This window comes from Colossoma macropomum, unplaced genomic scaffold (assembly GCF_904425465.1).
Source record: "Colossoma macropomum unplaced genomic scaffold, Colossoma_macropomum, whole genome shotgun sequence".
Taxonomy (NCBI): Eukaryota; Metazoa; Chordata; class Actinopteri; order Characiformes; family Serrasalmidae; genus Colossoma; species Colossoma macropomum.
Window position 1 is genome coordinate 16,038,741 of NW_023494789.1, and position 13,941 is coordinate 16,052,681.

General features: G+C 38.7%; 1 protein-coding gene across 1 annotated transcript in view; it reads left to right on the forward strand.

Annotated features, from left to right (window-relative positions):
- Positions 1-13,941, forward strand: part of lrrc7 (leucine rich repeat containing 7) — a 110,542-nt gene that overhangs the window by 87,879 nt on the left and 8,722 nt on the right. Inside the window, exons 20-24 of the mRNA XM_036570272.1 lie at positions 3,545-3,656; positions 4,575-4,755; positions 7,758-9,471; positions 11,573-11,722; positions 12,981-13,103. Coding sequence (XP_036426165.1) covers positions 3,545-3,656; positions 4,575-4,755; positions 7,758-9,471; positions 11,573-11,722; positions 12,981-13,103 — 2,280 coding nt within the window. The remainder of the gene's footprint in view (positions 1-3,544; positions 3,657-4,574; positions 4,756-7,757; positions 9,472-11,572; positions 11,723-12,980; positions 13,104-13,941) is intronic.

The window sequence follows — 13,941 nt, forward strand, 5'->3', positions numbered from 1 at the left end:
TGAGGTGATCAGATGGTGCGGGTTCTGTCCTGCTCTGCAGCTGCTTGTGCCGATGTACAGCAGCAGGGCTGGGAGAGTGTGAGCTGAACACACAGCTGTGAGCCAGACGGCTGATCTGCTCCAGAGGGATGTGACCTGAGCAAACGTGCAAAAGTAGAGGAGTTTATATGCATTATAAACATGGTAAAAGTTAGGCTCACACAACTAATCAAAGTGAAGAACTCCCCTTATCCCAAATGTAGTCAATCACACAAGACATGTTGGTGTTCAGAGTTCCTTTTGTTTTGAACTAGAGCTTCTTAAAATGATGCATTTTGTCTTTTGATAACCTTCTTGTTTTGTCCACTTTCTATCGTTAACAAATGCTAATTTTCATTAGCACCTCTACGGGAATTGCCATATTACCAAGCTAACTGAGGTTTACCTTCGCTTCTCCATGCTGTATTTAATACTACTTATGGCAGCTCTACATAAACATTCACATCCTGTAAGACATTCGTATGCAACAGTTTGGGTGCCCCTGGTCAAATTATGTTTTGTTGATTGTGAAAACAAGTTACCACATCCTCTATAGAGAACACACTTCTACAGATTTTAATACACACTTACTGTTTATTTGGTGAATGTAACATGTTGGGGAAAAATGTGGCACAAAAAAAGTTATGAAACATTTTATGTTTCATATCTTATTTGTTTCAATATTTTTAACAAATTAATAGAAAATGTGCACTAAAATTTGTACATAAAGTTGATATATTTAAGTGTGCTGTCTGTAGAGAATGTGTTAACTTTTCACTTATCAAATAAACAAAACTTGTAATATGACCGGGGGTGTTCAGACTTTTGTACTGTACATGTAACATGTTCTTTACGTTGTTTTGCAGTTTTTTAGTAAAACCTTATAAATATTAAGCTTTAACAGAGCCTATCTCCGAATAATATTGAAGGAACCTCTTAGCCTGTTAGCTGTCTGAGCTGGTCAGCCGAGACATAGTTAAACACTACTACATGTTCAGCACGTTTGATATGGTTTCCGAGAGTTCAGTTCATATAAATGCTGTTTGTGACTAAAACAAAAGCAACATGCTTTTGTAAATTCTTTGCAGTGCATTTCACACATTCAGGATAAAACACAATTAAATTTTTATCCCATACTACACATGCCTTTTTCAGATACTTGAGGTAAGCTATAGAAATACTAAGATGAGTTGATATACATATTTTTGAAAAGCTATGTCCATCTCCATGAAATAAGGGGTCAGATAAACTAGATTAGATATATATGTAAGTGTGTTCTCTGCAGAGGATGTATGAGCTTATTTTCACTGAGAAAATCAATAAAACCTGTAATTTGATTGAGGTTATCCAAATTATGTATTTATAAGTAGGATTTAGAGATGGGCCTAAAGAGCAGCCCAGTGATGGGGGTGGCGGTGCAGTGTGAAAACTTCACACTCATAGAAAAAATCATAGAAAAATGGAAGCGAAAATGGATATGGAAGTTTACAGGATGTAGGATTTCACAAAAAGCTTCGGGCATGGTCCTCTTCCAGAACTTCAATTATTTCATTACTCCAGTATACCATACAGTGTCAGAAATCACTTTCACAAGTCTATTTGAGATTACTGAACACCTCAACACAGTTTGGGCCAGGTGAGTGCTAATTGGTGGGGTGTAGGCTTCGATTGTTAGTTACATTAGCCCCATAGCTTTAGTGTGAAACTAAAGAAGCAAACTTTGGACAGCAACTACAACTTTACTGATCACCTACATTTGGGTTACGAGGATAAGTGTGTAAATTTGACTTTGCCTGACTATCACTTTAAATCAGATTATTTCAAATGGGTTTTGTGTGCTTTAGAAGCATGAAAAGGACTGTCACAGAAAAAGTATTAGTCATTAAAATGGAGTAAAAAATTATCATTAATCGATGTTTTGACTGCAGATTACTCTCTTTCTTAAGCTGCAGTTAACTAAAGCCTGTGACGGAGGTCTTATCATTTTCATTGTTTCCAGGCTTCTATAAACCACGATGTAAGACAAGATACTGATCTGAGAAGATTATTGCACATTCAGTATAGCACTATAGCTATATTAAACGTGCAATATGATTATTTTCTTATTGCACATACAATATAGCTATAGTTTTATCAGTGCACTTTTTCTTTCATTCTGTGGATCAAAACATTTTACACTGAATTACTATATCTATGTATCCAGTGGCGAACCATGACTGTTAGAGCTAGGCCTTCAGTTCGGGCCATAAATGTCAAGATCTGGTCAACACATGAGGAAAAAACCGATAATACAGATAATGCTAACTTCTGCTAGCGCACCAATAGGATTCTAGTAGTTTGTTAGCGCCAATCTATCAGTGATTTGCATTAACATTTTCCGACAAGGCTGAAGCTAACTTTCTCCATTCCACCTTAAACAGTGCAGCACTTACATTTTGGCACATTTAGGCACCAGAATGTAACAGCTGCACCATTTAAAGTGGGATAGAAAATTTGAAAAAGGCAGTTCTTGATTAAACACAAGCATTTAAAGCTTCTAAAAGACGTTTCACTTCAAGCTTATGACATATTAGCGTATATTTCCCTTGTAGCCGTTTCACAGTAACTCTTTCAGTAGAGAGTTCTGGTGCAGAGCTGCTGCTGCTGTTTTTCATTTCTAACAGCCCACTGTTTAAACTGCCACTCATATTCAGTCAGTGGCATATCTGGGACAAGCATGATTATATTAGATAAAAAACTAAAAATTACAGACTTGCATTTTTTTAGTTCCCAGAAATCGTTAGGCCTTCTCTGTAGGCACTGAGGGTCTCTGTATGTATCATAATCCAAGATGTGTCAGTTTTTTTTTTTTTTTTAACAGGTGCGCTGATGTGTACAGTTCACATAATGTGTAATTAGGGAAACCAAGTCTTATCTAATATTAAGACTAATAATCTACACCCACCCTGTTAGATGCTAACAAGGTCCCTCAATGTTTCTGCATGTCTCTCTCACTTGCAATTAACATTTGCAGCACAGCTGCATTAAAAACACAACTCTACTGCTTATGTAAATGCAATAGAAATGCAATGTCTGTGACGCATTCAATAATAGGGCCTTTTTATTTTGATCATTATTTTTATCATATGAGTCCTATATGTTATGAATAGGATAGTGTAACCATATGCAGCACAGCTATGAAGCTGCTTTACTTCAGAAGCACTGAAATTTCTCTATGGATATATTAAGACAGATGAAATTCAGAATATTAAGGTTTCTAAACATTAAATGTGAAATCAACATTAACATAATGTCACAAGGTCAAAATGCCCTATTACAATCATTTCATCTATGTTCTAGATACGACCTGATGCAAATAAATTATGTGGAGACCAGAGAGAGGTTAAGCTGATGTTTGAATGTTATCAAGCAAAGTCAGTATTATCAGAACATCCTCCATAAGTCTTAAACCCCCAAATCCACTTCAGTCTTTGTGTGGTCAGTTTGTTTGGGAATAGTTTTAAGAATTTTTCTTTTATTTTCCCAGGATTCTATGGGAGGTTCACCTAACGATATCCGAATTTCTGACATGAGGCCGACTCTGGTGGAGCCCCCTATGTACAAGCCAAAGGTCGTACTGCTGGGAAAGGACAAAAAAGGTATTCTGGAAATGGTCAGATTTAAAAGCGAATTCCACTGATTTTTTAAATTTCGGCATAATTCAGTTATTGAGATGTACGTTATTCGAAGTGTTTTGATGTGAAATGTTAATAGTAGAGAAACTTACTCAGATTGCTTTACAGTGGTGGTGATGGGAACCAGGGCTTGCAATGTCTACATCAAATATGGCGATTTTACTCACTATCCAAAATCACCAGTGAACCTACAAGTGTCTTCTGAGTTTTATACGTAAAAAAGGCAAAATGTTGAAATATTTCCTTTGGGTACTATTTTACCTGAGAATGCCCTGCATGTACATCTCAATGGCTTGTAAAGCACGTTTTAGGCCAAACCTTTTTCTTAAAACTATTGTAAAACAATGTGCCAAGTATTAGCTTACATATTCTTAAGCATTTTGACTGACAACTTTCTGCAAGGTAGTTTTTAGAGCCATTAAACTCTTCAGACATCTAGTAGAGGCACTTTTTGGTGTGTCTTTGTGTTCTCAACATAAGTTGGTGTTGAATCTTACATTTTTGCATTTTGCTTCTGCCTCTTACTTCATGGCCTCTTTCTTAACATGCCATACAAACCTATTCTATCATTGGAGGCTATAAGCCTTTGATGTACTGAATAAATTATATTGTTTTGTATTGTAAAAAATACACGCCCCCTTTGAGACTGAAAAAAATTAGTTTTACAATGGCCATGTATTACATAGTGCAGCATAATTAAACGCTGAGTGAAAAAGTGTTTTTTGTTGCAATTGGGAATAGAAACTATTATTCCAGTTTGGATCCTCGGGCACTTAGTACAGCATACAGATTAGATCTTAAACAGAAAGATTATAAGCTATGAGTTATGGGTGTGAAATGTATAATATTAATATGTTTCTTGCCATTTTTTTGGCCATTCAGAATCCACAGATGACTCAGACCCAGACAAAATGCACTGCTTGAACAACAGTGGATCCTCCGCCACCTACTCCGACTACTCGCCCTCGCAGGGTTCCTCTGGGTCCTCCAACCCCCCTGGCAATGTCAGTTCCCTGCAGAGTGCTGCCAAAGAGGGCCCGACGCAGACTCACTGGACTAACAGGTTGGCAACGACTGATCGACACATTTCATGGCTGCCAGCATTAATTTATCTCAACTGATACCACATCTGTGCAATTGAACAACATGACACTTTATACATTCACTTAGCTTTCTTATTTATTGACTCTGTGGTGGCCTAAAAATGATGCCAAAGCATTTAGAAAGCCTCAAAGAAAAGACTTCTCCTTTTTATCTACTACAAAGCAGTCAGATCACAGATTAAGTGAATTAAGGGAATTCAAAACAAGCCTTAATGTCCCTTGAATAGCTTTTTTACTCATGAGATTTTTCATTCAAAAAGATTCTCTTTGAGCTTTCAGTCATTGGAAAGTGTAATTCGTACATGCATGCATACCTAAATGCAATCAAGTTATGTATTATCCACTGTCATTAGGCTCGCTAAATCACTTGAAAGAAAATCTTTAAAACCACAAAATCCAACAGGTTTTATTTTTAGAAACCTAAAGCAAATGCTAAAAGCACCTAGTTTCAAATTGTAAGATATGATTGCAGTTTCTGAGTCTGGGGCAAATATTCAGTGTCTTTGCTGAAGCAAACTATGTGTAAAAGAGAGAATCAATTACAGAAACAGAACTGGTTTGAAGCACAGATCTCTGAGCAGTGACTGCTGGTATCCAATTGCTAGGATCATATCTTGTTCATATCTTGCATATTATGCCAAAAACGCTTTGATTTTTCCCTTCACAGTGGCTTTATTTTCTGTTATTGATCCCTATATTACGGAGCAGATGTGCACAATTCATGTAGTATATCAATTAGCATCAAGTGGAAGATAACTCAGGAAATGGAAGTGTGGTACTCAGAAGAGTACTCAAGATGGCTTTTATCTCTCTTAAACATGCATGTCTAAGAAGATGAGGGGTCTCAGCAGAGCTCCCATCACCATGGCTCTCTCACACAGAGCCAAGGTCAGCAGGACAACTCCTCTAGTGATATCCTCATTAAAATGCTACTAGAAATCCACTGCTGTTTCTCCTGGTAGAAGCTGGAAATTCACTTTAAAGTTAGGTGTCGACCGATACCTTTTTCTCAGGGCTGATACCGGTTATTAGTAATCAAAGGTACTGATAACCGATATTTGGGGCTGATATTCATTTACCATATATTTGATGTTTGTAGTGTGAAAATTTATTCACTTACTTTAAATGAATATTAGAACATTATAAAGAATTAAGGTGCTTTGAGCTTTAGACAGTATACGCTGCAAAAATAGTAACATGGACATTTTAAAATTATCTTTAAGATAATAAACAGATAAACAAATTGACTTCAATAGCTCTCAATGATGGTTAATAGTCAATGACGTCTGTGCTCAAAAAAGGGGTTCAAAAACTTTAAAAAAATTAGATATATATTTATATAAAACAGATATGTAGTATGAGTCATTGACAGTGTTGACACATCAGGAGCAGAGCTTGCCTTTTCAGTATAGGAATGCAAGTGAATCTAAATAAAAACTGTATAAAGTCAACACTAATCAAATACACAGAACTGTGTGTTAGAGTAAATATTACAGTAAACATCTGAGCAATCATGCATTTCATTTATTTATTATTTATTTCATTTTGTTCAACCAAAAATGTATTTTATGCCAGCAGTAGTTGGATGTGTTAAATGTATCAGATGTATTCTGATTGGCTCTTGAAAAGTCGATGCTTGATTCCATGGTAACGACTCGTTTAGCCTAAGCAGAGCTACAGCTGTCTGTACTTTTAACGAATGAAAATAGAAATGAAAATGACCGGAAATTATGTAGAACTTGTTTATTAAACGTAAAACGATACATTATGATTTTTACTAGTAATTTACCACTTTCTGGAGGCTTGCCTGCATAGTTGGCCCACTGAATCTCCACTGTAATCACCCACATTCCGAACATGCTCAAACTACTAGCTACAGAAGCAGTGTGGGTCCACACATCGTGTCTGCTCCTATACACAGAAACCTCACTCACCAGACTAATGTGATGTTTTGGGCAGGGCTCGACCTGCACACGAGTCACGTTTGTTTGACTAGAGTGAGCGAAGTTATATGACCAAGTACACTGCCAACTACTTTGTTCAACCGTGACTTGTTTTTTTACCTTTTTCTCTCGCTGTGGGAGCAGAGCAGGTCCTTCTTCATTCCCTCACGTGTCTCTTTCAAAAGTGAAAAATTCCATTTTCTCGACATGGGGCAGGACACAGAGACATTATGCATCATCCACATTTCCATCAATCCAATAGGTGTAGGTGGGGCAGTTCATATTCTGATTCTGATAATCGGAAAAATGCCGAATATCAGCTCAAATCATCGGTCACGCTGATAATCGGTCGACCCCTATTTAAAATAATGTCTTCTTCCTTGCTCTAATCCTGCAACAAAATGCAGTATATCCCACAGAGTCTTAAGAAATTGCAGTGAGAATTAAATGAGGTCACTTCTGCGTGCACAGATAAGGTAAGGACAAATATAACTGAGTGGACCAAATATAATGATCCAGGCCTAAAAGGCTGCTATGACTATTATTATTTTTTTCATGGTCATAAGCAAAGAACATATGTTACCCCCTCTTGCTAATGGTAAGTGTATTAGTCACTTCAATAAGCTTACCTGAAGTAGCATTACCAGGGTAATGCAAGGCAGTGTAATGCTATTGTATTTGTATAATAGTATTGTATTGTCATGTTTGTCAGTTCCAAAGGAAATGCCAAAATGCCAAATGATTAAAAGAACTTTTGTTTGAGGATTCCTTTTTTTTCATTTTTTATTGTTATTGTATCATCCTTGGAGTTTGGAGTCTCTGTTGTGTCTGGTGTATCATTGAAATGTTTTTTGCCAAAAGCCAAATTTCCTTTCTTTTGATGGACAGTGCAGTGTCCTCCCAGAAATTAACTGGACCAAGTTATTCTCAAAAATCTCAGCCAGTTCTTTGTTTGTTGGGTTGGGTCCTTGATAAAGTCAGATTCCTCTTTTCTTGTTTTCATTTCGTTCTGTGTTCAGGCTGGCTCAGTCTTTCCCAAAGCCCATAGAGAGCAAGCCCTTGCTCAGTCAGAGAGAGACGCCCCCCTCTAGCACCCTGCAGCAGCGAGGCGAGAGGCGGCCACTCAGTGACACCTTTGACAGCTGGAATGATGCCCCCCACTATGACAACACAGGGTTTGTAGCGGAGGAGACCCCCCTTGAGACTCCTAGTGGCAGCAGTGGAAACCCCATGCTAGGCACGAAGCCTCGCAGCGCCTCAACAGCACATGGGCGACGGCCTCTGATGAGACAGGAGCGCATTATGGGGGTCCCTTTAGAGCTGGAGCAGTCTCCACACACTTTCCGCAACGCTCCAGACACTGAAGTGCCTCCTCCCCCTCCCCCAAACCCCTGGCAGAACTGGACGAGGACTCCCAGCCCTTTCGAGGACCGCACTGCTTTCCCCTCCAAGCTTGAACTCACCCCTGCGAACAGCCCCAACCCTGACCGCAAGGACTTTGAGCAAGAGATGGGCGAACTACCTGGCACTTTCCCCTCTACAGGAGCCTGGGGCTTCCTGGACTCCAGAGATTCAGGGACAGAGCAAGGTCAGCCCAACATCTTCTCACATGTTCAGGGTCGCAAAGAACCAAATAAGGGCACCACCATGGTCATAAGCAAGAGCTCCGAGAGACTTTCGCCAATGATGAAGGAGGTAAAGTCCAAATTCAAGAAATCCCAGAGCATAGATGAAATCGATATCGGATCCTACAAAGTGTACAGCATTCCTTTGGAAAGCTACAGCTCTAGCATAGAGAATCAAGGCAGTGTGGACAGAGCAGATCTCCCAGGACCTCTGGAGCAGAGCATGTCCAGGAGCCATTCTGCTCCCATGCTGGATGATGATCTCGATGGCTTCGGCATGAATAAAAATTCTCAACAGCAGAAACCTGCTATCCCGAAGAAGGTTTACCAGTTTGACCAAAGCTTCAACCCTCAAGGAGCCATGGACGTTGTGAAACCAGATAGGAGAGTCCCTCCACCATTCCCCAACACCCCAGAATATGTGAATCAACCAGGCAAGACACTGCCAAAGGAGCTTGTTAGCCCTCGAGGCTACCGCGGCTATCAGCCAATGGAGCAAATGTTTTCGTTTTCTCAGCCATCGGTCACTGAAGACGCAATTACTCCACAGTTTTCTGCCCAGCCCCAGCGCTCTCGTCCAGGCTTTCTGCGAAGAGCAGACTCCCTGGTAAGTTCTACGGAGATGGCACTGTTCCGCAGGGTAGCAGAAGCCCAGGAACACCAAATGGCAGAGCACTACAACAGGCCTCAACAGCTCAAAGGCATGCTGGAACATCAGAACAGCCTGTCCACCATGGTGGACACTCAGTTTCACAAGAGGAACGGTAGGTATGAAGAGGAATACTCATCTTATCAAGAACCTAAAAAGCCCATTATGGGATACCCCACCAAAAGTCTGACGCAACGGCGCCCCCTGTCGGCCCGGAGCTACAGCACAGAGACATATGGGGCATCTCAGGCTCGCCCAGTGTCTGCACGGCCCACCATGGCTGCCCTGCTGGAGAAAATGCCTTCAGATTATAATCTTAGTACATGCACTGAGAAGAGCCCTGACGCTGACACAAAGCTGAGACCAGTACCCCAGAAACCAGAGGACCCGACCTCCAAAATGCCAGTGGACTGGAGACAACAGCTCCTACGACACATAGAGGCAAAAAGACTAGACCGGGTAAGTAAAGCAACTATAAGGAATAACATTCCAGCATTTTATTAGCACATGTTAAGACATGTTAATTTTATTTCACAAAAAATATGTGTGCTTATTTAGCGCATTACTGAAATCTTTTGCCAAACATGCTCATCATAGCTTGGGCTTACAAAATCATGTATTTAGGCCTACTTATGAACATTTGAAATCAACAGCTAAATCCAGGAACAAAGTAAGTGCAATAATTTCATTTACTGGTGGTGATGCCTAACAAAGGTGTTTTCTCAGTGCATCGTTTCATTTATTGGAGGTTAACATCACAGAATACAACTGATTGAGCAGACCATAGCAAAAATTCCTTCTGTTTTGTGTGTTACTGTACTACTGTACAAAATCAGGGACCACGCTTAATTTATTTAATTTCCAGTCAGAACGGCCATTAAGTACAAGTTATTCATTTTCATCATTAGGAAAAAAGCTGGAAACATTTATATAAACATAAAATTACATATAAGCCTTAACAACTTAATATAATAGTATAATATTTTCAACATTTAAGGTGTCCAACCTTTGCCTTTATTACAGCTTCTATTCTTTTTGGGAGACTTACTTTCTGTGAATAATTCTTTTAAAAAGAGATTTTCCCACATTTCTAAGTTCAGTCTTGAATTTGAGGTTGGGTACATTTTCTTCTTCTGACTATCTACGTTTTGCTATTCTAGTGTACATGTTCTTTTTACTTTTCTCAGTAACAGCTTCTTGACAGCTACGCATCCTTTCACCGTCATGATGTCGTCGTCTGTTTCATCACACCATCAAAGTTCAGGATTAGTGCAGGATTAGTTTTACATAGGGAGGTGCAGTAGTGTAATTTTTAACAGAGTTTCAAGTGAATTTGGTCCCATTCGAATGCACCGTCAGTCGGTAAATATTTCGGTGCCTTTTACCTCCTGTAAAACGAGCTGTTGAAATAAGTTCAGGTTATATTAATTCCGTGCAAGTTGTCATGTCTGTAAAACACTTTTGTATTCTATGGAAAAGATGGAGGCACTCGAAGAAGTGTTTACTTGTGTTCTCTGTGGCCAATATCTCACATGTACAACTCAAAACATAAAAATGACAGAAAAATGTTTGATCTTATCTGATGAAATTGACTGCTGTGAATTCCCATACTAATGGTGATGCAGATGACACACTGCATTCACTTAGGACAGCAAGATAAATGGTTAAGAAGGGTAAGAGGGTAAGAAAATTAAAATTAAATAAATGTTTTTACACGTTTTCTACTCTTTTATGGAGTGAAGGCTGTGCATAAATTAAGTAGCCACTCCCATCTCTGTCATTTATACAGAGATTTCTTGTCCTGTGCGAATCGGTTATAAACAGTCTATGGTAAACTGGCAGTAACCCACCTCCCCATGGCAAATGACTCCATCTGAATAGGGCTTTAGGAGTTGGTTGCATTTTCTGTTTCTGACAATCCATTTTTTCTTTTTCTTTTCTCAGTAACAGCTTCTTTGACAGCTACATGTCCTTTCAGTCCCATAGAGTTGCTTTTCACATCTCCAAAGTTCAGTGTTAGAAGTTGGTTGCATTTTTTTGCTGCCTCTTGCGAACCAAGTAATCCCAAACACATTCAGTGATGTTGAGGTCTGTCCACTCCAATGTTCTGAGAACACCAGCAGCTTCTTTGTTTGATTTGCATTATCCACTCCTCAGTAATGAACAACTTGTACTTAATGGTTTTACTGGAAATGAATAAATGAAGGGTGGTCTCTGACTTTTGCACAGTACTGTACATGAGTGTTACTGTGTGGCTAACAGATGACGTTATGTTTCTGTGTACACTCAATCTAATAGTATATTTCATTGTCCACTAATCTTAGTCACACACTGTTGTTATTGTTAGTATTCTATAAATGTGACCGCTGTGTTTCGCTGTGTTGGCGGTAATGATGTACTGTATTGTTGTTGTTGTTCTGTTGGTCAAGCTTCTTCACTCTGTTGCAGCTGCGCAGTGTATGTGGTGCAGTCCAGTGTACCCTCCCCCCAGCAGCAGCCTTTGACTTTCTGTGTGGCACACCCATTCACTCATGTCATGTGGTTGTTTCCCTCCAATCAGAGCGCTGTCCTTAAGCACAACACAGTAAACTTCGGCATGCTGTACTCTGGAGGCTATGCTGCACCGCATGCCAGCAGAAGCATGACAATAAACTTTTACAATAACACAAAGCATGAAAACCAAACAACTCAGTGGCTACCTCTACCAAATGTGAGTATATACAAAAAAGTGTCATCGGCTCCACTTTCAGTGTAGCATGAGGCATTAAAATTGTGTGATGAACACATTATTATTATCTTATTAGGCCAGTTTTTGCTTGAAAACAAAATGATAATCAAGATCTTTAGCCACCTCGCAGTAACCCTAGAAGTCACTATAAAGGTAGTGGCAGGCAGGCCTCCTATTTCCTCATATTTCACTGTTTAACACAGATTAATACAAATCTTAACACGTCACTTTATCTTTTCCCGACTAGGCACTGTCTCTCAGTGTTGTGTGATTATATTCAGGTGTCTGTGTTGCATGTCTGCAGTCTTTGTGTTTGCTCTGTGGGCTACAGTCCTCCTCTGTTGCCACTCTACAGTGTAAGACTTTCTTTGAGGGACTACAGAGACACTTGCATATGATAATTGAAGGCCAAGTCTGTTCATATCTAACTGGCTTACACATGTTGCACACAGTTCTACTGGTTTGGTCTGTTGGTACTGTGCAAAATTCTTAGGAGAAAATGATAAGCAGAGCTATATATCTGGGCAGTATGTATTTATTATTTAAACAAACAAAAAGCATTACAATAAATACAACTAAACAATACGTTGTGCATTTATCTATGTCAAACCTCTCCAAACATCTTCTCCAGGAAGCTTTACAAGTACTGTTCAATACCTAGATTAGTTATTCAGTCATTAAATTAAATCAGGTGTACTGCTGATGGACTTAAACAAATGTTTGTTACTTTTTACTGTATGTATGTTTATTTGTATTTATTCTAATCTCATATAGTGTTTTTACTGGCAAAATCACACTACCTGCTCATGTAAATAGTTTTAAACATTTTTCCTGATTCCCCAAGACTTTTGCACAATACTGTATAAGCAGATCATTAACCCCCTTAAACTCTAGGCTTATTAGTCACTTATTAATTTCAAAGCTTATTAATCAGTAACAGCTATGCATTATTCAGTGACTACTAAACATTTAGCAATGGCATTTAGACATATACTTAGAGTTTAAGGGTTAATCACATTGTTTTTGAGCTAGTAGCAATTTAATATGTGATAGCACATATTGTAGCAAATGCACATAAATCAAGATGATGAAAATCAAAATGACAGTTTTTATCTGATTTTCTCTAATGTCTGTACTTACGGTCTAGTTGTGTCCCATACATACATTATATGCTGTGCTCAATGAGATATGGATTTGTGTGCTGAGTACCATGCCCTTTCATTCAATCATCTCTTTCCAGACACCTTCACAACAGAGCAATATTTTAGATAATGGCCAAGAGGTGGTCTCTCCAACTCAGTGGGCCCCCTACTCACTGGGACGAAGAGATGTACCTCCAGAGAACCTGAATATGATCAAAAAGGTACGCTTTAGTTTTTGTGTACAGATCTTGGGATCAAAATGTATCATTCATTTTAAGTTCCTTATGGTTTCAGGATGTGTAAATTAATTCTTTACTCTACACTTTACTGCACAAATATGAAATATGCATGAAAAACGCTGGTTACTTTTGAAAATGGCATAATTAATAGCACTCTAAACCTATTATAGCACTCTAAAATTTGTAAAAAAAATAAATAAATAAAATGGGGAATGTTTTGCATTTTGTTGCCGTATGTCAACATTATGTGACAAAAGATCTGCAATCTTGAAGGCATATAATGGGAGTAAACCAATACACTGCTATAGTGCACAGCCACTTTCATCAACCAGGCTTGAATGCCATTTATGCATAAGTGTTTTAGAATACAGAAATGTATGAAAATCATTGTATTGATAAAAAAAATAAACAATATAAATTGTGTTTCAATTTTTTTCACCATGTGATTATCAATAATGAAGCACAGAGATATGATCTGATTAAAATATACTCCTGAGTTTACAAGATGCGTTTACATTGTAGTCAGTCAAAAAATTAAAGTCATTGTTGGCATGACTATACCTTGCTGTACAGGGTTAGTTGTTTAATAAATATTCATATATTCTTCCTATATTATTTTTTTCCAGTGGCCCCAAAAATGATCCTTCTCAGAATGCTGACCTGGGATTAGTCTGTTCTTGTTTCATTGTACTGAACTTAATGTCTGAGAAACATGGTGCATTCTCAAGTTTGGTGTGGCTGGTTTGTTACAATGACGCCTCCTATGTGTTATGATAAGGAGTGCCCAGTCCTGGTCCTGGAGATCTACCACTCTGTAAAG